Source organism: Sphaeramia orbicularis, chromosome 21 (genome assembly GCF_902148855.1).
Source record: "Sphaeramia orbicularis chromosome 21, fSphaOr1.1, whole genome shotgun sequence".
Taxonomy (NCBI): Eukaryota; Metazoa; Chordata; class Actinopteri; order Kurtiformes; family Apogonidae; genus Sphaeramia; species Sphaeramia orbicularis.
This window is the reverse complement of record NC_043977.1, coordinates 18,741,900-18,767,919: the sequence shown is the minus strand read 5'-3', so window position 1 is coordinate 18,767,919 and position 26,020 is coordinate 18,741,900. Positions and strand designations below refer to the sequence as shown.

General features: G+C 32.4%; 1 protein-coding gene across 2 annotated transcripts in view; it reads right to left on the bottom strand.

Moving 5' to 3' along the window:
* Positions 1-26,020, bottom strand: part of vwc2l (von Willebrand factor C domain containing 2 like) — an 82,152-nt gene that overhangs the window by 10,625 nt on the left and 45,507 nt on the right. For both annotated transcript variants that reach the window (XM_030125591.1, XM_030125592.1), the window contains exon 3: positions 12,107-12,236. In XM_030125591.1, coding sequence (XP_029981451.1) covers positions 12,107-12,236 — 130 coding nt within the window. The remainder of the gene's footprint in view (positions 1-12,106; positions 12,237-26,020) is intronic.

Below are 26,020 nucleotides of genomic sequence, written 5' to 3'. Positions count from 1 at the left end.
AGTAAACTCAACTGTCCGGTCTTACAGTGTACAATTCTTAAACAAAACAGACCCATGCATCTGTGCTTTGCAGACGCTCTTCCATTATAGGATTATTTTAGATTGGATTACATTTTTTAATTGTCTAGAGTGCAGGTACAAAGCCAATGAATTAACCTTTAATCAAAAGTGCGGACGAAGCATTATTATAGTACTTTAAATAATTATTGGACAATAATGCCACAAATTAGAAACAGTACTTTAATTTGTTTTGCAGAGGTGTGTTCAGGTCAATGATAGGCTTGAGATTTTTAAATGAAGCGTAGCTGATTACAAATAATTGAACAATAAGTGAGTTTTGATCATTTTCTAATCGCAGTAACCTAATGAACAGTAATTGCACTGTGTCATTGTATAAATAGTCGGCGATCCTTAATAAACTCTTCAATTCTGGCAGGTAAATACCCCCCCCCCCCATCCCCCCTTGGACTGAGGGTCTAACTAGAGCACATAAGTACATGGATGCCTTCTTTTCACAGTCCTTTGGCCAAAAATGAGAGCTAAATAGCATTCCTTCATTGTCCTCTTCCCCCACACCCCTCAGCCATCCATTCCCATAGAGATTTATCTGGCTGCCAGAGCTTGACCAGGCACCCTTGGGGAGCCTAGAAACGGCAGGCCTACCCTGAAATGCCAAGGGTGTCACTGTGTCCTGTCAGCCTGGATTAGTGCTCTCATAGCAGCTTCTGCAGGCTTGTTAGTGTGGGTGTCTGCGAGTGTGTATGTGTGATGACATAAAGGAAAAAGAAAGCAACGAGGTATAAGGAGTAAATGAACGGACGTGTGAAAGAAAATGTGGGCAGTTGTGGTGAAAATGCCTATTTAGACCAAATTCCCCCTCTTCACATTTTATAGGTCACCCACCGCTAGAAAGAGGAAGAAGAAGAATATTTGGTAACACTTTATAATAAGTACGCACGATGAAGCATTACTTAAGCCAGTGGTTCCCAACCTTTTTTGGCTCATGACCCCATTTTAACATCACAAATTTCTGGCGATCCCAGACATTTAAAATGGGGACTTTTTTTTTTTTTTTTTTGGTAAAATTAGTTTCTTTTTGATCATGTAATAGTTTGCTATACTATGTTGCAAATAAATGTTAATTTTAGACACATTTAGTCCATGTAATGTATATTATTATGGACGGAGGCAGAAAAGCCAGGGGTAGATTACTGCACAAAGGGAGAATTTGATTTTCCTTGGTTGGATTTACAAGGCTGACAATTAATACTGAACAAACAAGAACTCAAACTATGAATTATGAAAGAGCTGCAGCATCTGAAACCGACCACAATGAACATTTGACAGATAAACAGTACCACAGTGCTTCAGTTTCAGACGCACAGTTTGTCATGTCTTTTATGTATTAGGATTGTCTCTGTCAACTCACCATATATTTTTTTATTAGTAAGTTTTTTTAATTTTTTTTATTTATCTTTTTTATTTATTTATTTATTTATTTATTTATTTATTTTTTACAATTTTTTGTCATTTTTATCAATTACTAGAAATTTCAGGCGACCCCACGTGGGGTCTTTCAAATGCTCATTGTGGTCAGTTTCAGATGCTGCAGCTCTTTCATAATTCATAGTTTGAGTTCTTGTTTGTTCAGTATTAATTGTCAGTCTTGTAAATCCAAGCTGGACTGACTGTACATATCTTGACCAAGGAAAATCAAATTCTCACTTTGTGCAGTAATCTACACCTGGCTTTTCTGCCTCCATCCATAATAATATATATTATATAGACTAAATGTTGTCAGAAATGAACTTTTATTTGCAACATAGCATAGCAAACTATTACATGATCAAAAACAAATTAATTTTAGCAGAAAAAAAAAAAGTCTCCGTCTTGAAATGTCTGGTGTCGCCAGAAATTTGTGATGTTAAAATGGAGTCACGAGCTAAAAAAGTTTGGGAACCACTGTGTTAACGCTTAACTAATGCTTCATAGTGTGTACTTATTATGAAGTGTTACCAAATATTTCAGTAATTTCTTTTTTTTTTTTTTTTTGGCTTCTTTCAAAAGGTATAAACAATTTCTCCATTTTTTTTTTTTTTTTTTTTTTTTTTTTGGCATGACTCTACATAATGAGAAATCCAAATGCAACAACAAGGCATATAATCACGAGAATACATTGTTTATTTGGCTCTCATTTGAGTTCTGTAAGAAAACTTTCTTGGCCAGCTCTTTCTCTTTTTCTTATTATCTAATCCTTGATTGGATAACGTCCTGTTTTCACTGTGTGCTTGATTTTACCCAGAGGAGCCATTGCTGTTGATTATTCCTGCCAGGCTCACATTGCAGATGAGCTGTTACTGTACTCCATACCCCATCTGTACCTCAGGATAGGCTCTGGCACAGGGAAATCACCCACCTCGGCTTGTAAATAGCCAATGAACCATCGGAATCCTATATTTCTAATTTAGGGATTGGCTGTGTGTGACAAGGGCATCAGGGCACTGAGAGATAAAAAGCTCTCTGAGGACCCATTAGTCCTTTCTAGCATGCCTTTAATCAATGGCTAATGTTTACTCTGCTTAGTGTGTCATTTATAATTAAAACTAGTACTGCTCATTAGTGTCCAACGGGCCCAAGGTAATAATTTTAATTCATAAAACATCAATTACATCCTCATCCTCTAAAGGCGCGGCCATCAACTGGTGATAGCGCAGATAAACTCGCCATCATTGTTTTAATCCTCCGGTATCCAGGTGTGCTTTTTAGGCACACTTTGCAGTTCATGTTAAAAAACTTCAGATTATTTTTCACAATTTAAATAAAGTCATTGTAAACAAAAGAAAATTACAAGATTAGCATCTGTCTCCCAAGTGTGTCTAAAACGCACTATTTCTTCCATTATAACCACTGTTTTTGATCTGAAAGCCATTAATCCAGGGGTGTCAAACTCATTTTGGTTCAGGGGCCATATTTAGCCCAATTTGATCTCAAGCGGGCCAGACCGGTAAAATAATGACTTAATAACCTATAAAAAAAAATGTCAAATCCAAGTTTTTCTTTTTATTGTAGTACTAAAAACCCCCAATAAAATGATGAAAATGTTTACATTTTACAAAAAAAGATGTGAATAACCTGAAAAAACATAAATTCAATTTGAAAAATTAGTGCAATTTTAACAATATTATGCCTCGACTTATTATTCATACATGTACATCACACACAATGTTAAATAAACATTTACTAATAGGCATAATATTGGTAAAACTGCACATTTCGGGTTGTTCATCTTTGTTTTTATTTATGTATTTATTTGCATTTATTGTGAAAGAATAATTTTGTAAATGTTTATATTTTCATAGTGTCTTAAAAACATTTTTATTCTTTAAAAACATTTTTATTCTCATTAGCCTTTGAAAGGAGATAAAAATGGGGTCACAATTCAGGAACCAGGAATGTGCGTTTTTTTTTATTTTTATTTTATTTTATTGTATTTCTGTTTTTATTTTTTATTTTACTGTATTTCAAATTTATCTTATTTCTTGCACTTCAAAAATTCTATGCATAATCAAATATTGTAATGTGCGCTGCTTTAATTTTTATTTTATTGTATTTCTCTCAAATTTCATCTTATTTCTTGCACTTCAAAAATTCTATGCATAATCAAATATTTTAATGTGCGCTGTTTTTATATTTATTTTTATTTTATTGTATTTCTCTCAAAATTTCATTTTATTTCTTGATAAATAATCAAATCTTAATGTATTTTAATATTGTATTTTTTCAATCAATGTGAAGCACTTTGGGCTACAATTTCTGTATGAAAGGTGCTATACAAATAAAGTTTATTATTATTATTATTATTTTTTTTTTTTTTTTTTTTCCACTTCAATTTTTTCCACATAATTGTTCACAAAGAAAATTTGTAGTTGTCATTATTTATGGGTTATTGTGTTGTTATTTTTACTGGAGATCACATTGGTCTGTATGTGGAACCTGAACCAAAATGATTTGGACAACCTGGACTGTTCAGGTTCATTTTTGCTCTTTTATCCCGCGGGCCAGAATGGAACCTTTGGCGGGCCAGATTTGGCCCCTGGGCCGCATGTTTGACACCTGTGCATTAAGGCATAAATCCTGCTTTTACTGCTATCTGGGCTTTATTTGAGAGGTGAGGGTCTAAATCACAGATGTCAAACATGCGGCCCGGGGGCCAAAACCGGCCCGCCAAAGGGTCCAATCCGGCCCGTGGGATGAATTTGCAAAGTGCAAAAATGAATATTAAGATATAAGCAATCAAGGATGTCGAAGTTGTTTTAGTTCAGGTTCCACATACAGACCAATGTGATCTCAACTAAAATAATAGCACAATAACCTATAAGGAAAGACTCCAAATTTTCTTAGTTTAATGTGAAAAACATATTACATTACATCTATAAATAAGTAATGAAAAGTCCAATTTTTTCTCTTTGTTTTAGTGTAAAAACATACAGTAAATGATGACAATATTAACATTTACAAACTATCCTTTAACAATAAAATGCAAAAAATTATTCTTCCTGTTATTAAATATTTTGTGCCTTTTGTAGATCCAATCTGTAATATCGATAATATAATAGTATATAGTATAAATGGTAAGGTGAGGTGTAATATTGTTAAAATTGTACTTATTTTTCTCAAGAAATTTTATTTTATTTTTTTCAGGTTATTCACATCATTTTTGTTTGTATAGTTTGCAAATGTACATATTTTTATAATTTAATTTTGATTGCACTAAAACAAGGAGGAAAAATTTGGAGTCGTCATTATTTACAGGTTATCATGCTATTGTTTTACTGGTCTGGCCCACTTAAGATCAATTTGAGCTTAATGTGGCCCCTGAACTAAAATGAGTTTGACACCCCTGGTCTAAATTAATTTATTAATGTTGTTAATGTTGCTGTTAATCATTGACATATGCCTGGCTGCAAAAATCAAATAATATGCAATCCAATTTTTATGTAGTATTTTGAAAAAACAAACATATTTTGTGTTTTTTGCATCAAAAAATGCAGTGACATCATGATGAAAAGAGATCGTTTAAAGCAAGGGTGTCAAACTCATTTTTGTTCAGGGGCCACATCGAGCCAAATTTGATCTGAAGTGGGCCGGACCAATGAAATAATAACATAATAATATATAAATAATGTCAATTCCAAACTTTCTTCTATGTTTAAGAGCAAAAAAAGTAAAATTCTATGATGAAAATGTTTACATCGACCAACTATCCTTTAAAACAATGTGAATAACATGAACAAACTGAAACTTCTTAAGAAAACTAAGCGCAATTTTAACAATATTATGTCTCAGTTTATCATTTAAACATGTAAATTACAACTTATAGATCACAGTGGATCAACAAATACACAAAATATTTAACAGGCAGAATATTGTTAAAATTACACTTCAGACATTTCAAAATGTTTGTATTTGTTGAGGTTATTTGTGTTTTTGTGAAATGATAGTTTGTTTTAGAGTAAATACAGTAAAATGACATGAAAATTTTTACATTTACAAAGAGAAAAATTTGGAGTTGTGAGTATTTATAGGTTATTATGATAGTATTTTACTGATCCAACCCACTTGAGATTAAACTGATCTGTATGTGGAACCTGAACTAAAATGATTAATATCTTAGTGTAATTTTTGCATTTCCCAAATTCATCCCAAGGGCCAGACTGGACCCTTTGGTGGGCCGGATTTGGCCCCCGGGCCACATGTTTGACACCTGTGGTTTAAAGGGTTTAAAAAATCTAAAATGAATGATTATTTAATATGTAAGATGATTAGGGCTGACCTTGATTTACAAAAATAAAATCAAATTAGAGCAGAAAAATAAATCAATATATAATATTTAATAGTTTGATTTATAGGTGTGCATTTTACGCACACTTGTTGACAGATGCTAATATTTTTGAACATTTGACCTAGCGCCAAAAATAATAATGCAAATTAAGCGATGTTGGACTTAATCACTGGCATATGCCAGGCTGCAAAAATCAAATATGTAATCCAATTTTATGTAGTATTTTGAAAAAAACAAAAAAAAACATATTTTGTGTCTTGTGCATCAGAAAATGTAGTGACATCATGACGAAAAGAGATTGTTTAAAGGGTTAAAAAAAACCTAAAATGAATGATTATTTGATATGTATGATTAGGGCTGACCTTGATTTACAAAAATAAAATCAAATTAGAGCAGAAAAATAAATCAAAATATAATATTTAATAGTTTGATTTATAGGTGTGCCATTTTTGCACACTTGTTGACAGATGCTAGTATTTTTGAACATTTGACCTAGCGCCAAAAATAATAATGCAAATTAACCAATGTTGCTGTTAATCATTGACATATGCCAGGCTGCAAAAAACCAAATATGTAATCCAATTTTTATGTAGTATTTTGAAAAAAAAACCCCAACATATTTTGTGTTTTTTTTTTTTTTTTTTTTTTGGAATCAAAAAATGTAGTGACATCATGATGAAAAGAGATTGTTTAAAAGGTTAAAAAAAATCTAAAATGAATGATTATTTGATATGTATGATTAGGGCTGACCTTGATTTACAAAAATAAAATCAAATTAGAGCAGAAAAATAAATCAATATATAATATTTAATAGTTTGATTTACAGGTGTGCATTTTACGCACACTTGGTGACAGATGCTAGTATTTTTGAACATTTGACCTAGTGCCAAAAATAATAATGCAAATTAATCGATGTGGGAGTTAATCATTGACATATGCCAGGCTGCAAAAACCAGATAATATGTAATCCAATTTTTATGTAGTATTTTGAAAAAAAAAACCCAACATATTTTGTGTTTTTTTTTTTTTTTGGAATCAAAAAATGTAGTGACATCATGATGAAAAGAGATTGTTTAAAGGGTTAAAAAAAACCTAAAATGAATGATTATTTGATATGTATGATTAGGGCTGACCTTGATTTACAACAATAAGATCAAATTACAGCAGAAAAATAAATCAAAATATAATATTTAATAGTTTGATTAATAGGTGTGCCATTTTTGCACACTTGTTGACAGATGCTAGTATTTTTGAACATTTGACCTAGCGCCAAAAATAATAATGCAAATTAACCAATGTTGCTGTTAATCATTGACATATGCCAGGCTGCAAAAACCAAATATGTAATCCAATTTTTATGTAGTATTTTGAAAAAAAAAAAAAAAAAAACATATTTTGTGTTTTTTTTTTTTTTTGGAATCAAAAAATGTAGTGACATCATGATGAAAAGAGATTGTTTGAAAGGTTAAAAAAAATCTAAAATGAATGATTATTTGATATGTATGATTAGGGCTGACCTTGATTTACAAAAATAAAATCAAATTAGAGCAGAAAAATAAATCAATATATAATATTTAATAGTTTGATTTACAGGTGTGCATTTTACACACACTTGGTGACAGATGCTAGTATTTTTGAACACTTGACCTAGTGCCAAAAATAATAATGCAAATTAATCGATGTTGAAGTTAATCATTGACATATGCCAGGCTGCAAAAACCAAATATGTAATCCAATTTTTATGTAGTATTTTGAAAAAATCCCCCAACATATTTTGTGTTTTTTTTTTTATCAAAAAATGTAGTGACATCATGATGAAAAGAGATTGTTTAAAGGGTTAAAAAAAACAAACTAAAATGAATGATTATTTGATATGTATGATTAGGGCTGACCTTGATTTACAAAAATAAAATCAAATTAGAGCAGAAAAATAAATCAAAATATAATATTTAATAGTTTGATTAATAGGTGTGCCATTTTTGCACACTTGGTGACAGATGCTAGTATTTTTGAACATTTGACCTAGCGCCAAAAATAATAATGCAAATTAACCAATGTTGCTGTTAATCATTGACATATGCCAGGCTGCAAAAACCAAATATGTAATCCAATTTTTATGTAGTATTTTGAAAAAAAAAAAAAAACCAACATATTTTGTGTTTTTTTTTTTTTTTTGGAATCAAAAAATGTAGTGACATCATGATGAAAAGAGATTGTTTGAAAGGTTAAAAAAAATCTAAAATGAATGATTATTTGATATGTATGATTAGGGCTGACCTTGATTTACAAAAATAAAATCAAATTAGAGCAGAAAAATAAATCAATATATAATATTTAATAGTTTGATTTACAGGTGTGCATTTTACGCACACTTGGTGACAGATGCTAGTATTTTTGAACACTTGACCTAGTGCCAAAAATAATAATGCAAATTAATCGATGTTGGAGTTAATCATTGACATATGCCAGGCTGCAAAAATCAGATAATATGTAATCCAATTTTTATGTAGTATTTTGAAAAAATCCCCCAACATATTTTGTGTTTTTTTTTTAATCAAAAAATGTAGTGACATCATGATGAAAAGAGATTGTTTAAAGGGTTAAAAAAAAAAAAACTAAAATGAATGATTATTTGATATGTATGATTAGGGCTGACCTTGATTTACAAAAATAAAATCAAATTAGAGCAGAAAAATAAATCAAAATATAATATTTAATAGTTTGATTAATAGGTGTGCCATTTTTGCACACTTGGTGACAGATGCTAGTATTTTTGAACATTTGACCTAGCGCCAAAAATAATAATGCAAATTAACCAATGTTGCTGTTAATCATTGACATATGCCAGGCTGCAAAAACCAAATATGTAATCCAATTTTTATGTAGTATTTTGAAAAAAAAAAAAAACCCAACATATTTTGTGGGTTTTTTTTTTTTTTGGAATCAAAAAATGTAGTGACATCATGATGAAAAGAGATTGTTTAAAGGGTTAAAAAAAACCTAAAATGAATGATTATTTGATATGTATGATTAGGGCTGACCTTGATTTACAAAAATAAAATCAAATTAGAGCAGAAAAATAAATCAATATATAATATTTAATAGTTTGATTTACAGGTGTGCATTTTACGCACACTTGGTGACAGATGCTAGTATTTTTGAACATTTGACCTAGTGCCAAAAATAATAATGCAAATTAATCGATGTTGGAGTTAATCATTGACATATGCCAGGCTGCAAAAACCAGATAATATGTAATCCAATTTTTATGTAGTATTTTGAAAAAAAAAAAAACAACATATTTTGTGTTTTTTTTTTTTTTTTTTTGGAATCAAAAAATGTAGTGACATCATGATGAAAAGAGATTGTTTGAAAGGTTAAAAAAAACCTAAAATGAATGATTATTTGATATGTATGATTAGGGCTGACCTTGATTTACAAAAATAAAATCAAATTAGAGCAGAAAAATAAATCAATATATAATATTTAATAGTTTGATTTACAGGTGTGCATTTTACGCACACTTGGTGACAGATGCTAGTATTTTTGAACACTTGACCTAGTGCCAAAAATAATAATGCAAATTAATCGATGTTGGAGTTAATCATTGACATATGCCAGGCTGCAAAAATCAGATAATATGTAATCCAATTTTTATGTAGTATTTTGAAAAAATCCCCCAACATATTTTGTGTTTTTTTTTTTAATCAAAAAATGTAGTGACATCATGATGAAAAGAGATTGTTTAAAGGGTTAAAAAAAAAACCTAAAATGAATGATTATTTGATATGTATGATTAGGGCTGACCTTGATTTACAAAAATAAAATCAAATTAGAGCAGAAAAATAAATCAAAAAATAAAATTTAATAGTTTGATTTATAGGTGTGCCTTTTTGGCACACTTGTTGACAGATGCTAGTATTTTTGAACATTTGACCTAGTGCCAAAAATAATAATGCAAATTAATCGATATTGGAGTTAATCATTGACATATGCCAGGCTGCAAAAACCAGATAATATGTAATCCAATTTTTATGTAGTATTTTGAAAAAAAAAACCCAACATATTTTGTGTTTTTTTTTTTTTTTGGAATCAAAAAATGTAGTGACATCATGATGAAAAGAGATTGTTTAAAGGGTTAAAAAAAACCTAAAATGAATGATTATTTGATATGTATGATTAGGGCTGACCTTGATTTACAAAAATAAAATAAAATTAGAGCAGAAAAATAAATCAATAAATAATATTTAATAGTTTGATTTATAGGTGTGCCATTTTTGCACACCCTGGTGACAGATGCTAGTATTTTTGAACATTTGACCTAGTGCCAAAAATAATAATACAAATTAACCAATGTTGCTGTTAATCATTGACATATGCCAGGCTGCAAAAACCAAATATGTAATCCAATTTTTATGTAGTATTTTGAAAAAAAAAAAACAACATATTTTGTGTTTTTTTTTTTTTTTGGAATCAAAAAATGTAGTGACATCATGATGAAAAGAGATTGTTTAAAAGGTTAAAAAAAATCTAAAAATGAATGATTATTTGATATGTATGATTAGGGCTGACCTTGATTTACAAAAATAAAATCAAATTAGAGCAGAAAAATAAATCAATATATAATATTTAATAGTTTGATTTACAGGTGTGCATTTTACGCACACTTGGTGACAGATGCTAGTATTTTTGAACACTTGATCTAGTGCCAAAAATAATAATGCAAATTAATCGATGTTGGAGTTAATCATTGACATATGCCAGGCTGCAAAAATCAGATAATATGTAATCCAATTTTTATGTAGTATTTTGAAAAAATCCCCCAACATATTTTGTGTTTTTTTTTTTAATCAAAAAATGTAGTGACATCATGATGAAAAGAGATTGTTTAAAGGGTTAAAAAAAAAACCTAAAATGAATGATTATTTGATATGTATGATTAGGGCTGACCTTGATTTACAAAAATAAAATCAAATTAGAGCAGAAAAATAAATCAATAAATAAAATTTAATAGTTTGATTTATAGGTGTGCCTTTTTGGCACACTTGTTGACAGATGATAGTATTTTTGAACATTTGACCTAGTGCCAAAAATAATAATGCAAATTAATCAATATTGGAGTTAATCATTGACATATGCCAGGCTGCAAAAACCAGATAATATGTAATCCAATTTTTATGTAGTATTTTGAAAAAAAAAAAACCAACATATTTTGTGTTTTTTTTTTTTTTTTTGGAATCAAAAAATGTAGTGACATCATGATGAAAAGAGATTGTTTGTTTAAAAGGTTAAAAAAAACCTAAAATGAATGATTATTTGATATGGATGATTAGGGCTGACCTTGATTTACAAAAATAAGATCAAATTAGAGCAGAAAAATAAATCAATATATAATATTTAATAGTTTGATTTACAGGTGTGCATTTTACGCACACTTGGTGACAGATGCTAGTATTTTTGAACACTTGACCTAGTGCCAAAAATAATAATGCAAATTAATCGATGTTGGAGTTAATCATTGACATATGCCAGGCTGCAAAAATCAGATAATATGTAATCCAATTTTTATGTAGTATTTTGAAAAAATCCCCCAACATATTTTGTGTTTTGTTTTTTTTTTTATCAAAAAATGTAGTGACATCATGATGAAAAGAGATTGTTTAAAGGGTTAAAAAAAAAAAACTAAAATGAATGATTATTTGATATGTATGATTAGGGCTGACCTTGATTTACAAAAATAAAATCAAATTAGAGCAGAAAAATAAATCAATAAATAAAATTTAATAGTTTGATTTATAGGTGTGCCTTTTTGGCACACTTGTTGACAGATGCTAGTATTTTTGAACATTTGACCTAGTGCCAAAAATAATAATGCAAATTAATCAATGTTGCTGTTAATCATTGACATATGCCAGGCTGCAAAAACCAAATATGTAATCCAATTTTTATGTAGTATATTGGAAAAAAAAATATTTTTTTGTGTTTTTTGCATCTAAAAAAAATGGTTTGTTTACAATACAAACACGGCATTTAAAGGGTTAAAAAATGTGACAATTATTGAATATTTGGTATTGTTATTTACGGCTCAAGTTGATGAAATAGAAAAAAGTGTAAAAGAATTAAAAACAAACTGTATGAAAAATTTTTTGACATTATTCCACAAGTGGGCCTTGCTGGACGGGATACCGGAAGGTTAATGAAAATTTAATGACTTCTGAAGGGGTGTGAGTTGCATTTCCACAGAAGAAGAAGAAGAGTGTTTACCGTTTTTACAGATGGGGCAGCATTGCTCCGGCTCATACACAGGGTTGACACACTCCGGGACGGCGCAGTCAGACACCACACAGTGCACCTCATTATTTGGTTCGCAGCGGCACCATTCACAGGGTGACGGCTGTGGGCGGGAGGGGGGGGAAGCAGAAAACAGGGAACCTCGGTAAGACAAATAAGTACGTTTCACCTTGGATTCGTCCGGTCAGATGAGGAGATGCTCTGCTCCTACACAAGCGCAGCGCTGCTTTGATATACATCTCATAGCATCCCGATAAACAAAAGGAAAGCGTGTATAAATTATTCACGTATATTTTTATTCCACTACTTGCATTTTAACACACGGAGTTGAGCAAAATCACCAGAAATAACTCATAAGAGTCTGTAAAGTAAGTGGTGTTGGCCATATTTAGTATTTTGCTGCATTCTGCTGCGGTGTGCCTCAGGAAACACAGTTTAGAGGTTTATCTTCCCACCTCTGCAACATGTAAATCAGTGCTATGCAGTTTTCTGTGCTGCTGCTTCTCTGTGCTTGACTCCATCTTACAAAGTCTCTTGACCGGAAAATGAACTTTAATGCAATTACATGGAGTGGAAAAATACAAACTGTCTCCAAATCACGAAAGGTCAGCTGTTCATCATATTAGATATTCTTCCTGCTCATCAGAAGAGAAAACCGTCTTTTCACCGTCTCCCCGTGCAGTCTGCTCTCCATAAGTAACCCTGTACTCTGTGCTAACCTTAAAGGGTACCAGTGTTTCATATTTGATAACCTCACTGCAATATATATGGAAAGCAGAAAGCGCAACCAAACAAAATGTTTGAGACGAGACATAAAAAACTGGGAGACGTATCCATTTGGGGAAATATTTTTGACTTCAAATCCTTCAGTTTCAGCAGTTTTAATACAAAATAATCTACAGGGTGTCCCATAAGTCTCCATACATAGGAGACATAATACATTCCATGGTTCTAACATGTATTTCTTTATATTTCTTCTTTATAGTTCTTCAGCAGTGGAGGACACGCATTGAAATGTGTTCCCGACAAAATGGCAGTCATATAGAGCATATTATATAAATAAAAATGGTTTATGTATAAGAAACGTTTATTTTTCCTATGTATGGAGACTTATGGGACACCCTGTATATTAAAAGTCGACCCCTGTGTGAGCTCATGTCTAAAAATGGAAAATGATGTCATGAAGTAACAAGTGGTGCCAGTCACAACAAACCCCGCCCCTCGCACATATTGTAGCTAATTTTGGCATCGATCCAGCTGATGTCATCATGTCTATGCTTGTGGTGATTTCAGTATATCAATTGCCTCTATATAAGAAAATTTAAGTTTTTATAGCCATGTAAAATTTCGCCCATTATAAGAAAAAAAAAAAAAATCATAAAAAATTTGAACTTTGACCTACTTTTCCCAAAATCTAAACACATCTATTCTGGGTCACTGGCAATCTATAAACCCAGTTTGGTATGAATTCAACCAATAATTTTGCTGCTACAGACATGTGAAATTTCACCCATTATAAGTAAATGGGAAAATTTTCTTATTTTCTTTTTTTTTTTTTAAATTCATAAAAAATGTGTCTGTGAGATGTACAAAATTTAGCCAGTGTAGACTCCTGTATGAGCACTACACAAGAAAAATGCTTTATAGGACAGCCATAAATACTGTGAAATTAAAAAAAAATTCAACCTTAGTTTGTTATTGGAGAACATAAGACTATTCTGTGAAATTTTTCAAAACTTTTCATTGTCATGTAGAAAATCAAAGTCAATGAAGTACCATATTTGGTTCCTTGCAAAATATGGTGGCAAAAAAAAAATCCAAGAAGCATATATTTAAACAAGTAATGCCCGGCACAACAAACCCCACCCCTCGCACATATTTCACCCATTATAAGTAAATGGAAAGATTTTTAGAAATTCATTAAAAAAATCTGAACTTTGAGCGACTGTTCCCAAAATGTAATGAGATCTATTCTGGGTCACTGGCAATCTATAACGTCAATTTGGTAAGAATTCAACCAATAGTTTTGCTGATACAGACATGTGAAATTTCGGCCATTATAAGTAAATGGGAAATTTTTCTTTTTTAATTCATAAAAAAACATTTCTGTCAAATGAACAAAATTTTACATTTGCACGAGACTAAATAAGTGTATACTCCTGTATGAGCACTGCGCAACAAAAATACTGTTTAACCCTTTATAGGATACTCAGAAATACTGTGAAATTAAAAAAAATTCAACCTTAGTTTGTTATTGGAGAACATAAGACTATTACTTCTGTGAAATTTTTCAAAACTTTTCATTGTCATGTAGAAAATCAAGGTCAAAGAAGTGACCATATTTGGTTCCTTGCCAAATATGGTGGCAAAAAGGAATGTCCAAGAAGTCTATACATAAACAAGTGGTGCCAGGCACAACAAACCCCACCCCTTACACATTTCACCCACTGTAAGTAAATAGGAAGATTTAAAAAACTGAACTTTGACCAACTGTTCCCAAAATGTAATGAGATCCATTCTGGGTCACTGGCAATCTGTCATGTCAGTTTGGTATGAATTCAACTAATACAGCTACAGACATTTGAAATTTCACCCATTATAAGTAAATGGGAAATTTTTCTTTCTTTCTTTCTTTTTTTTTATTCATAAAAAATGTGTCAAATGACCACAATTTAGCATTTGCATGAGACTAAAGTGTAAGTAAATAAAGAAGTGTGTATATAAACAAGTGGTGCCAGGCACAACAAACCCCGACCCTCGCACATATTTCACCCATTATAAGTAAATGGGCAGATTTTTAAAAATTCATAATTTTTTTTTTTTTTTTTACTTTGATCTACTGTTCCCAAAATGTAATGAGAGCCATTCTGGGTCACTGGCAATCTATAAAATGAATTTGGTATGAATTCAACCAATACAGCTACAGACATGTGAAATTTCACCCATTATAGGTAATGGGAAATTTTTCTTTCTTTTTTTTTTTTTTTTTTTTTAATTCGTAAAAAATGTGTCAAATGAACACAGTTTAGCATTTACATGAGACTAAAGTGTAAGTAAGTAAAGAAGTGTGTATATAAACAAGTGGTGCCAGGCACAACAAACCCCGCCCCTCGCACATATTTCACCCATTGTAAGTAAATGGGAAATTTTTCTTTTTTTTTTAATTCATAAAAAACGTATCTATCAAATGAACACAATTTAGCTTTTGCACACGACTAAAGTGTAAGTAAGTAAAGAAGTGTATACATAAACAAGTGGTGCCAGGCACAACAAACCCCGCCCCTTGCAAATACTGTATTTCACCCATTATAAGTAAATGGGCAGATTTTTAAAAATTCATAAACATTTTTTTATTTTGACCTACTGCTCCCAAAATTTAATAACATCCATTCTGGGTCACTGGCAATATATAAAGTCAATTTGGTATGAATTCAACCAATAGTTTTGCTGCAACAGACATTTGAAATTTTGCCCATTATAAGTAAATGAGGGGGAAAAAAAAGATTTTAAAAATTCATAAAAAATGTAAACTTTGACCTACTTTTCCCAAAATGTAATGACCTCTATTCTGGGTCACTGGTTATCTATAAGCTAAATTTGGTATAAATTCAACCAATAGTTTTGCTGCTAGAGCATTAACAATCAAAGAAACAAGCAAGCCTAACCAAAAACAATACTCCTTGCTTTCCTGTCGGGGGCGGGGTAATTAATAATGTACTTTACTACTAGATACAGATAGAATCCCTTTTATAAATATTTTACAAGACATGCATTATTTAAATGTGATAAATTGAATATAGACGTCTTTCTCATCATGCCATCAACTATTCTAATTGCATTTGTTTAACTGTGCTACAATTGCCTTTGCTGCGTAAGAAATAATATCACTGATCACTTGAGCTCAGTTAAAGGTCAATTGTAATACTTTAATGCACCAATTTGACTTTCATCGAGCAATTTTGCCATGATACATTAAGTGATGCTAAATGCAGCTTGTGGTCTAGGTTGCTCAGGAGAGTCTGAATTCACTGAAGCCACAAATTTGATATGAGTAACTTTAAAGTAATGAAGTGAATAAAAATACTTTACAAGCGGTCAGATTGTGGCGTACAAGGATGTGTATGTAGAAAGAGAGCTCCCAAATGACACCGAAATGAAACGATACACTCCAAATAAGATGAGGGAGATCTCTGGAGGAAATTCATATATCAAAGTGAGAATGCTCTTTTTCATCTACATCCCATTATTATGTTTTCCCTCTTGTGGTAGAAATAATTACACTACTTATTTATGTATTAGGAACACTGTACGTTTAAAACACCCCAAAAAATGAGGTTAATGTACGATTGAAAGCATTAAAATACTGTTTTATGCATACTTTTTATGTTTGTCTTAGTAGTGTTATAAACATATAAAGATCCAGTACTACTATTGTGACACTTTTACAGGGAAATACCTGATTTTCACCTATAAAACACAAACAGACAAAGGATCAGGGTTCCTACATGTTTGAAATTTCAAAATTCCATATTTTTTCCAGATGTCTTGGTAAGAAAATTCCAACCAGTCTTCATATTTGGGATTTATGAGCCAGTCGTCAGAGAATCTACAACAAATTTTTCTCCAGGTTTAACCTTTCTTAAGTGATTTATCGCCAGTTATTATAATATTATCCTCTAGCATTCCTACAAAAATATGGAAAAGTATGGAATTTAATTTTTATAAATTTCCAAATCTGGAAAAGTATGAAAAATGGAAACAAATGTATGGGAAAATATTCATGTTTCCAAGACTGTTAACTGTTCCATTTTCTAAAACATAACATTAGGAACATCCAGGGGCGTCGCTACCAATTGTGGGGGCCTGATGGAAGCCAAACATTGCAGGCCCCTTCAAAAAAATCAGTATCTTGTCGATCCATTGGGGGTGGGGGTGGGAGGTGCGTGATCCACACACATCACTTGCGCTAGCGTGAAAATGAAACTGAAACTTAACATGAGGATGATAAGAATAAGAATTAAAATTCTGTTTTATTCATTTATTTAAACATGTATTTATTTTATTCATACTTTTTCTTTGTCTTAGTAGTGTTATTAACCCATAAATATCCAGTACTACTATTGTGACACTTTTATAGGAAAATACCTGATTTTCACCTATAAAACACAGAGGATCAGGGTTCCTAAACATTTGAAATTTCCAAATTCCATACTTTTTCCAGATGTCTTGGTTAAAAAAAATTCCAACCAGTCTTCATATTTGGGATTTATGAGCCAGTCGTCAGAGAATTTACGACGAATTTTTCTCCAGATTTAACCTTTCTTAAGTGGTTTATCTCCAGTTATTATAATATTTTCCTCCAGGGGTCCTACACAAATATAAGTATAGAATTTGATGTTATAAATTTCCAAATCTGGAAAAGTATGGAAAATGGAAACAAATGTATGGGAAAATATTCATGTTTCCAAGACTGTTAACTGTTCTATTTTCTAAAACATAACATTAGGAACATCCAGGGGCGTCGCTACCAATTGTGGGGGCCTGATGGAAGCTAAACATTGCAGGCCCCTTCAAAAAAATCAGTATCTTGTCGATCCGGTGGGGGTGGGAGGTGCGTGATCCACACACATCACTTGCGCTAGCGTGAAAATGAAACTGAAACTTAACATGAGGATGATAAGAATAAGAATTAAAATACTGTTTTATTCATTTATTTAAACATGTATTTATTTTATTCATACTTTTTCTTTGTCTTAGTAGTGTTATTAACCCATAAATATCCAGTACTACTATTGTGACACTTTTATAGGAAAATACCTGATTTTCACCTATAAAACACAGAGGATCAGGGTTCCTAAACATTTGAAATTTCCAAATTCCATACTTTTTCCAGATGTCTTGGTTAAAAAAAATTCCAACCAGTCTTCATATTTGGGATTTATGAGCCAGTCGTCAGAGAATTTACGACGAATTTTTCTCCAGATTTAACCTTTCTTAAGTGGTTTATCTCCAGTTATTATAATATTTTCCTCCAGGGGTCCTACACAAATATAAGTATAGAATTTGATGTTATAAATTTCCAAATCTGGAAAAGTATGGAAAATGGAAACAAATGTATGGGAAAATATTCATGTTTCCAAGACTGTTAACTGTTCTATTTTCTAAAACATAACATTAGGAACATCCAGGGGTGTCGCTACCAATTGTGGGGGCCTGATGGAAGCTAAACATTGCAGGCCCCTTCAAAAAAATCAGTATCTTGTCGATCCATTGGGGGTGGGGGTGGGAGGTGCGTGATCCACACACATCACTTGCGCTAGTGTGAAAATGAAACTGAAACTTAACATGAGGATGATAAGAATAAGAATTAAAATTCTGTTTTATTCATTTATTTAAACATGTATTTATTTTATTCATACTTTTTCTTTGTCTTAGTAGTGTTATTAACCCATAAATATCCAGTACTACTATTGTGACACTTTTATAGGAAAATACCTGATTTTCACCTATAAAACACAGAGGATCAGGGTTCCTAAACATTTGAAATTTCCAAATTCCATACTTTTTCCAGATGTCTTGGTAAAAAAAATTCCAACCAGTCTTTATGTTTGGGATTTATGAGCCAGTCGTCAGAGAATTTACAACAAATTTTTGTCCAGATTTAACCTTTCTTAAGTGGTTTATCTCTAGTTATTATAATATTTTCCTCCAGGGGTCCTACACAAATATAAGTATATAATTTGATGTTATAAATTTCCAAATCTGGAAAAGTATGGAAAATGGAAACAAATGTATGGGAAAATATTCATGTTTCCAAGACTGTTAACTGTTCTATTTTCTAAAACATAACATTAGGAACATCCAGGGGCGTCGCTACCAATTGTGGGGGCCTGATGGAAGCTAAACATTGCAGGCCCCTTCAAAAAAATCAGTATCTTGTCGATCCATTGGGGGTGGGGGTGGGAGGTGCGTGATCCACACACATCACTTGCGCTAGCGTGAAAATGAAACTGAAACTTAACATGAGGATGATAAGAATAAGAATTAAAATACTGTTTTATTCATTTATTTAAACATGTATTTATTTAATTCATACTTTTTCTTTGTCTTTAGTAGTGTTATTAACCCATAAATATCCAGTACTACTATTGTGACACTTTTACAGGGAAATACCTGATTTTCACCTATAAAACACAGACAGACAAAGGATCAGGGTTCCTACATGTTTGAAATTTCAAAATTCCATATTTTTTCCAGATGTCTTGGTAAGAAAATTCCAACCAGTCTTCATATTTGGGATTTATGAGCCAGTCGTCAGAGAATTTACAACAAATTTTTCTCCAGGTTTAACCTTTCTTAAGTGATTTATCGCCAGTTATTATAATATTATCCTCTAGCATTCCTACAAAAATATGGAAAAGTATGGAATTTAATTTTTATAAATTTCCAAATCTGGAAAAGTATGAAAAATGGAAACAAATGTATGGGAAAATATTCATGTTTCCAAGACTGTTAACTGTTCCATTTTCTAAAACATAACATTAGGAACATCCAGGGGCGTCGCTACCAATTGTGGGGGCCTGATGGAAGCTAAACATTGCAGGCCCCTTCAAAAAAATCAGTATCTTGTCGATCCATTGGGGGTGGGGGTGGGAGGTGCGTGATCCACACACATCACTTGCGCTAGCGTGAAAATGAAACTGAAACTTAACATGAGGATGATAAGAATAAGAATTAAAATACTGTTTTATTCATTTATTTAAACATGTATTTATTTTATTCATACTTTTTCTTTGTCTTAGTAGTGTTATTAACCCAAAAATATCCAGTACTACTATTGTGACACTTTTATAGGAAAATACCTGATTTTCACCTATAAAACACAGAGGATCAGGGTTCCTAAACATTTGAAATTTCCAAATTCCATACTTTTTCCAGATGTCTTGGTAAAAAAAATTCCAACCAGTCTTCATATTTGGGATTTATGAGCCAGTCGTCAGAGAATTTACGACGAATTTTTCTCCAGATTTAACCTTTCTTAAGTGGTTTATCTCCAGTTATTATAATATTTTCCTCCAGGGGTCCTACACAAATATAAGTATAGAATTTGATGTTATAAATTTCCAAATCTGGAAAAGTATGGAAAATGGAAACAAATGTATGGGAAAATATTCATGTTTCCAAGACTGTTAACTGTTCTATTTTCTAAAACATAACATTAGGAACATCCAGGGGCGTCGCTACCAATTGTGGGGGCCTGATGGAAGCTAAACATTGCAGGCCCCTTCAAAAAAATCAGTATCTTGTCGATCCATTGGGGGTGGGGGTGGGAGGTGCGTGATCCACACACATCACTTGCGCTAGAGTGAAAATGAAACTGAAACTTAACATGAGGATGATAAGAATAAGAATTAAAATACTGTTTTATTCATTTATTTAAACATGTATTTATTTTATTCATACTTTTTCTTTGTCTTAGTAGTGTTATTAACCCATAAATATCCAGTACTACTATTGTGACACTTTTACAGGGAAATACCTGATTTTCACCTATAAAACACAGACAGACAAAGGATCAGGGTTCCTACATGTTTGAAATTTCAAAATTCCATATTTTTTCCAGATGTCTTGGTAAGAAAATTCCAACCAGTCTTCATATTTGGGATTTATGAGCCAGTCGTCAGAGAATTTACAACAAATTTTTCTCCAGGTTTAACCTTTAAGTGATTTATCGCCAGTTATTATAATATTATCCTCTAGCATTCCTACAAAAATATGGAAAAGTATGGAATTTAATTTTTATAAATTTCCAAATCTGGAAAAGTATGAAAAATGGAAACAAATGTATGGGAAAATATTCATGTTTCCAAGACTGTTAACTGTTCCATTTTCTAAAACATAACATTAGGAACATCCAGGGGCGTCGCTACCAATTGTGGGGGCCTGATGGAAGCTAAACATTGCAGGCCCCTTCAAAAAAATCAGTATCTTGTCGATCCATTGGGGGTGGGGGTGGGAGGTGCGTGATCCACACACATCACTTGCGCTAGCGTGAAAATGAAACTGAAACTTAACATGAGGATGATAAGAATAAGAATTAAAATTCTGTTTTATTCATTTATTTAAACATGTATTTATTTTATTCATACTTTTTCTTTGTCTTAGTAGTGTTATTAACCCAAAAATATCCAGTACTACTATTGTGACACTTTTATAGGAAAATACCTGATTTTCACCTATAAAACACAGAGGATCAGGGTTCCTAAACATTTGAAATTTCCAAATTCCATACTTTTTCCAGATGTCTTGGTAAAAAAAATTCCAACCAGTCTTCATATTTGGGATTTATGAGCCAGTCGTCAGAGAATTTACGACGAATTTTTCTCCAGATTTAACCTTTCTTAAGTGGTTTATCTCCAGTTATTATAATATTTTCCTCCAGGGGTCCTACACAAATATAAGTATAGAATTTGATGTTATAAATTTCCAAATCTGGAAAAGTATGGAAAATGGAAACAAATGTATGGAAAAATATTCATGTTTCCAAGACTGTTAACTGTTCTATTTTCTAAAACATTCAATTAGGAACATCCAGGGGCACCGCTACCAATTGTGGGGGCCCGATGGAAGCTAAACATTGCAGGCCCCTTCAAAAAAATCAGTATCTTGTCGATCCGGTGGGGGTGGGAGGTGCGTGATCCACACACATCACTTGCGCTAGCGTGAAAATGAAACTGAAACTTAACATGAGGATGATAAGAATAAGAATTAAAATACTGTTTTATTCATTTATTTAAACATGTATTTATTTTATTCATACTTTTTCTTTGTCTTAGTAGTGTTATTAACCCAAAAATATCCAGTACTACTATTGTGACACTTTTATAGGAAAATACCTGATTTTCACCTATAAAACACAGAGGATCAGGGTTCCTAAACATTTGAAATTTCAAAATTCCATACTTTTTCCAGATGTCTTGGTAAAAAAAATTCCAACCAGTCTTTATGTTTGGGATTTATGAGCCAGTCGTCAGAGAATTTACAACAAATTTTTCTCCAGATTTAACCTTTCTTAAGTGGTTTATCTCTAGTTATTATAATATTTTCCTCCAGGGGTCCTACACAAATATAAGTATAGAATTTGATGTTATAAATTTCCAAATCTGGAAAAGTATGGAAAATGGAAACAAATGTATGGAAAAATATTCATGTTTCCAAGACTGTTAACTGTTCTATTTTCTAAAACATTCAATTAGGAACATCCAGGGGCACCGCTACCAATTGTGGGGGCCCGATGGAAGCTAAACATTGCAGGCCCCTTCAAAAAAATCAGTATCTTGTCGATCCGGTGGGGGTGGGAGGTGCGTGATCCACACACATCACTTGCGCTAGCGTGAAAATGAAACTGAAACTTAACATGAGGATGATAAGAATAAGAATTAAAATACTGTTTTATTCATTTATTTAAACATGTATTTATTTTATTCATACTTTTTCTTTGTCTTAGTAGTGTTATTAACCCAAAAATATCCAGTACTACTATTGTGACACTTTTATAGGAAAATACCTGATTTTCACCTATAAAACACAGAGGATCAGGGTTCCTAAACATTTGAAATTTCAAAATTCCATACTTTTTCCAGATGTCTTGGTAAAAAAAATTCCAACCAGTCTTTATGTTTGGGATTTATGAGCCAGTCGTCAGAGAATTTACAACAAATTTTTGTCCAGATTTAACCTTTCTTAAGTGGTTTATCTCTAGTTATTATAATATTTTCCTCCAGGGGTCCTACACAAATATAAGTATAGAATTTGATGTTATAAATTTCCAAATCTGGAAAAGTATGGAAAATGGAAACAAATGTATGGAAAAATATTCATGTTTCCAAGACTGTTAACTGTTCTATTTTCTAAAACATTCAATTAGGAACATCCAGGGGCACCGCTACCAATTGTGGGGGCCCGATGGAAGCTAAACATTGCAGGCCCCTTCAAAAAAATCAGTATCTTGTCGATCCGTCAGAGCGGTGGGGGTGCGTGATCCACACACATCACTTGCGCTAGCGTGAAAACGAAACTGAAACTTAACATGAGGATGATAAGAATAAGAATTAAAATACTGTTTTATTCATTTATTTGTAAATTATCATATAATTTATACATTTATTTATTTATTTTATTCATATTTTTTCTTTGTCTTAGTAGTGTTATTAACCCATAAAGACCCAGTGCTACTATTGTGACACTTTTATAGGAAAATACCTGATTTTCACCTATAAAACACAAACAAACAGAGGATCAGGGTTCCTAAACATTTGAAATTTCAAAATTCCATACTTTTTCCAGATGTCTTGGTAAAAAAAATTCCAACCAGTCTTCATATGTGATGTCATAAGTGATTTATCTCCAGTTATTATAATATTATCCTCTAGCGTTCCTACAAAAATATGGAAAAGTATGGAATTTAATTTTATAAATTTCCAAATCTGGAAAAGTATGGAAAATGGAAACAAATGTATGGAATAATATTCATGTTTCCAAGACTGTTAACCGTTCTATTTTCTAAAACATAAAATTAGGAACATCCAGGGGCGTCGCTACCAATTGTGGGCCCCATGAAAGCTAAACATTGTGAGCCCCTTCATAAAATTCAGTAAGGTGTCGATCTTTCAGAGCAGGGTGTGGGGGGTGCGCTTATGATCCACACATTACATCTCTTGCGCTAGCGTGAAAACGAAACTGAAGCTTTACATGAGGATAAGTAAGGTTAATTTCTTACAAAAGATCTAAGGGGTGGGATGAAATAAATTATACTTCCTCCCACTCCTTTTCAAATGTGCAAATGAAGTCATGTATATGTATAAGTTTTGCTTTCTTCCATGACTTCTTACTACCTGTTTTATTTCTAAGGACTAAGTAAGATTACTTATATATTCGAAAAAAACAAAACATACTTTGAACGTCCGATTCCCGACTTCTGTCTCTTATACAGCGGATCTTAAAGGATATTTTCACAACTTCTCGCCTGTATCCACTGGACCCCCTCCTCTGCTTTGTGGGACCCCCACAAATGCTGGGCCCCATGAATTTGTCACGTTCACCCCCCCCCCCCCCTTATCAGCGCCCCAGGGAACACATAAAAAAACTAGAAAAGCACAAGGAGGTTATGTTTTTGCCAGGGTTTGTTTGTTTGTTTGACTGTCTGTTTGTCTGTCCGTTAGTGTGCAACATAACTCAAAAAGTTATGGACAGATTTTGATGAAATTTTCTGGTCTGCGCCCCTTCCGTGGGCCCCCCCACCCCCGATCACCACCAAAATTTAATCATTTCTTCCTTATCCCATTTCCAACAAACGCTGAAAATTTCATCCAAATCTGTCCATAACTTTTTGAGTTATGTTGCACACTGACGGACAGACAGACAAACAAACAAACCCTGGCAAAAACATAACCTCCTTGGCGGAGGTAATAATAGGATAAGAACTTGTGAGTGAAAAAAGTAAATTCTGTAAGATAAAAAATACACTTAAAATATGCTTAAATATCCTACAATACACGCAAAAATACACTTAATTATGCTTAAATATCCTACAATACACGCAAAAATACATTTAAATATGCTTAAATATCCTACAATACACGCAAAAATACGCTTAATTATGCTCAAATATCCTACAATACACGCAAAAATACACTTAATTATGCTCAAAAATCCTACAATACATGCAAAAATACACTTAAATATGCTTAAATATCCTACAATACACGCAAAAATACATTTAAATATGCTCAAAAATCCTGCAATACACGCAAAAATACACTTAAAAATGCTTAAATATCCTACAATACACTCAAAAATACACTTAACTAGAAGCACTCGGAGAGCGCAGACCTCCGCCAAGGCTGATCAGTGGCCCCCCCCGTGGGCCCCCCCACCCCCGATCACCACCAAAATTTAATCATTTCTTCCTTATCCCATTTCCAACAAACCCTGAAAATTTCATCCAAATCTGTCCATAACTTTGAGTTATGTTGCAAACAAACAAACAAACAAACAAACAAACAAACAAACAAGCAAACAAGCAAACAAGCAAACAAACAAACAAGCAAACCCTGGCAAAAACATAACCTCCTTGAGGTAATCAAAAAGGATCGATCTGTTTATTTAAGGTGCTTAATAGTGTAGCTAAAATATCTGTATTAGAGCACATACAGTAGGCTACGAGTCCCAGAAAAAATTTGGGAAGATTGACAAGCTGAATGCCCCGCCTCCTCCTCCAACCCATTTTAAAGCCCGCCCAGGTGTCGTCAAGTTTCACTGCTGCTTTGACGGACAGGTGATGTCGGCACACTGTTCGTGAGCGAGCTATTCAACATGCTTTGTATGATTGTTGGCAGAACTCATAATGGGTAGATGTAAATTCCCTGACGACCAAATATAAAGACTGGTGGGCTGGTTGGAATTTTTTTACAAAGACATCTGGAAATGAGGGTCTGGAAAAAGTATGGAATTTTGAAATTTCAAATGTGTAGGAACCCTGATCCTCTATTTGTGTTTTATAGGTGAAAATCAGGTATTTCTCAATATTTAATTCACTAATCACGTAAATGTTCATAAAAGCTCAGATCAAAGTTAAAGGTTATTGAAAATGGAAGAAAAAGTTACTTTTTCAGCAAAGATATCAATAACTGAACACAAAATAAGTGTTTCCATCCACTGTTATTGCTCCAACTCCATGGGTTTTACTGGTGAATCACTGCTGTAGAAGATGACGGTGTTTCCACAGTAACTATGGAACCTCTGAACGTCCAAATGGGTCATATCTGATGACAATGAAAAGATGACAAACTGTATTTTACACCAGCTATTTACATGTATTGATAGAAT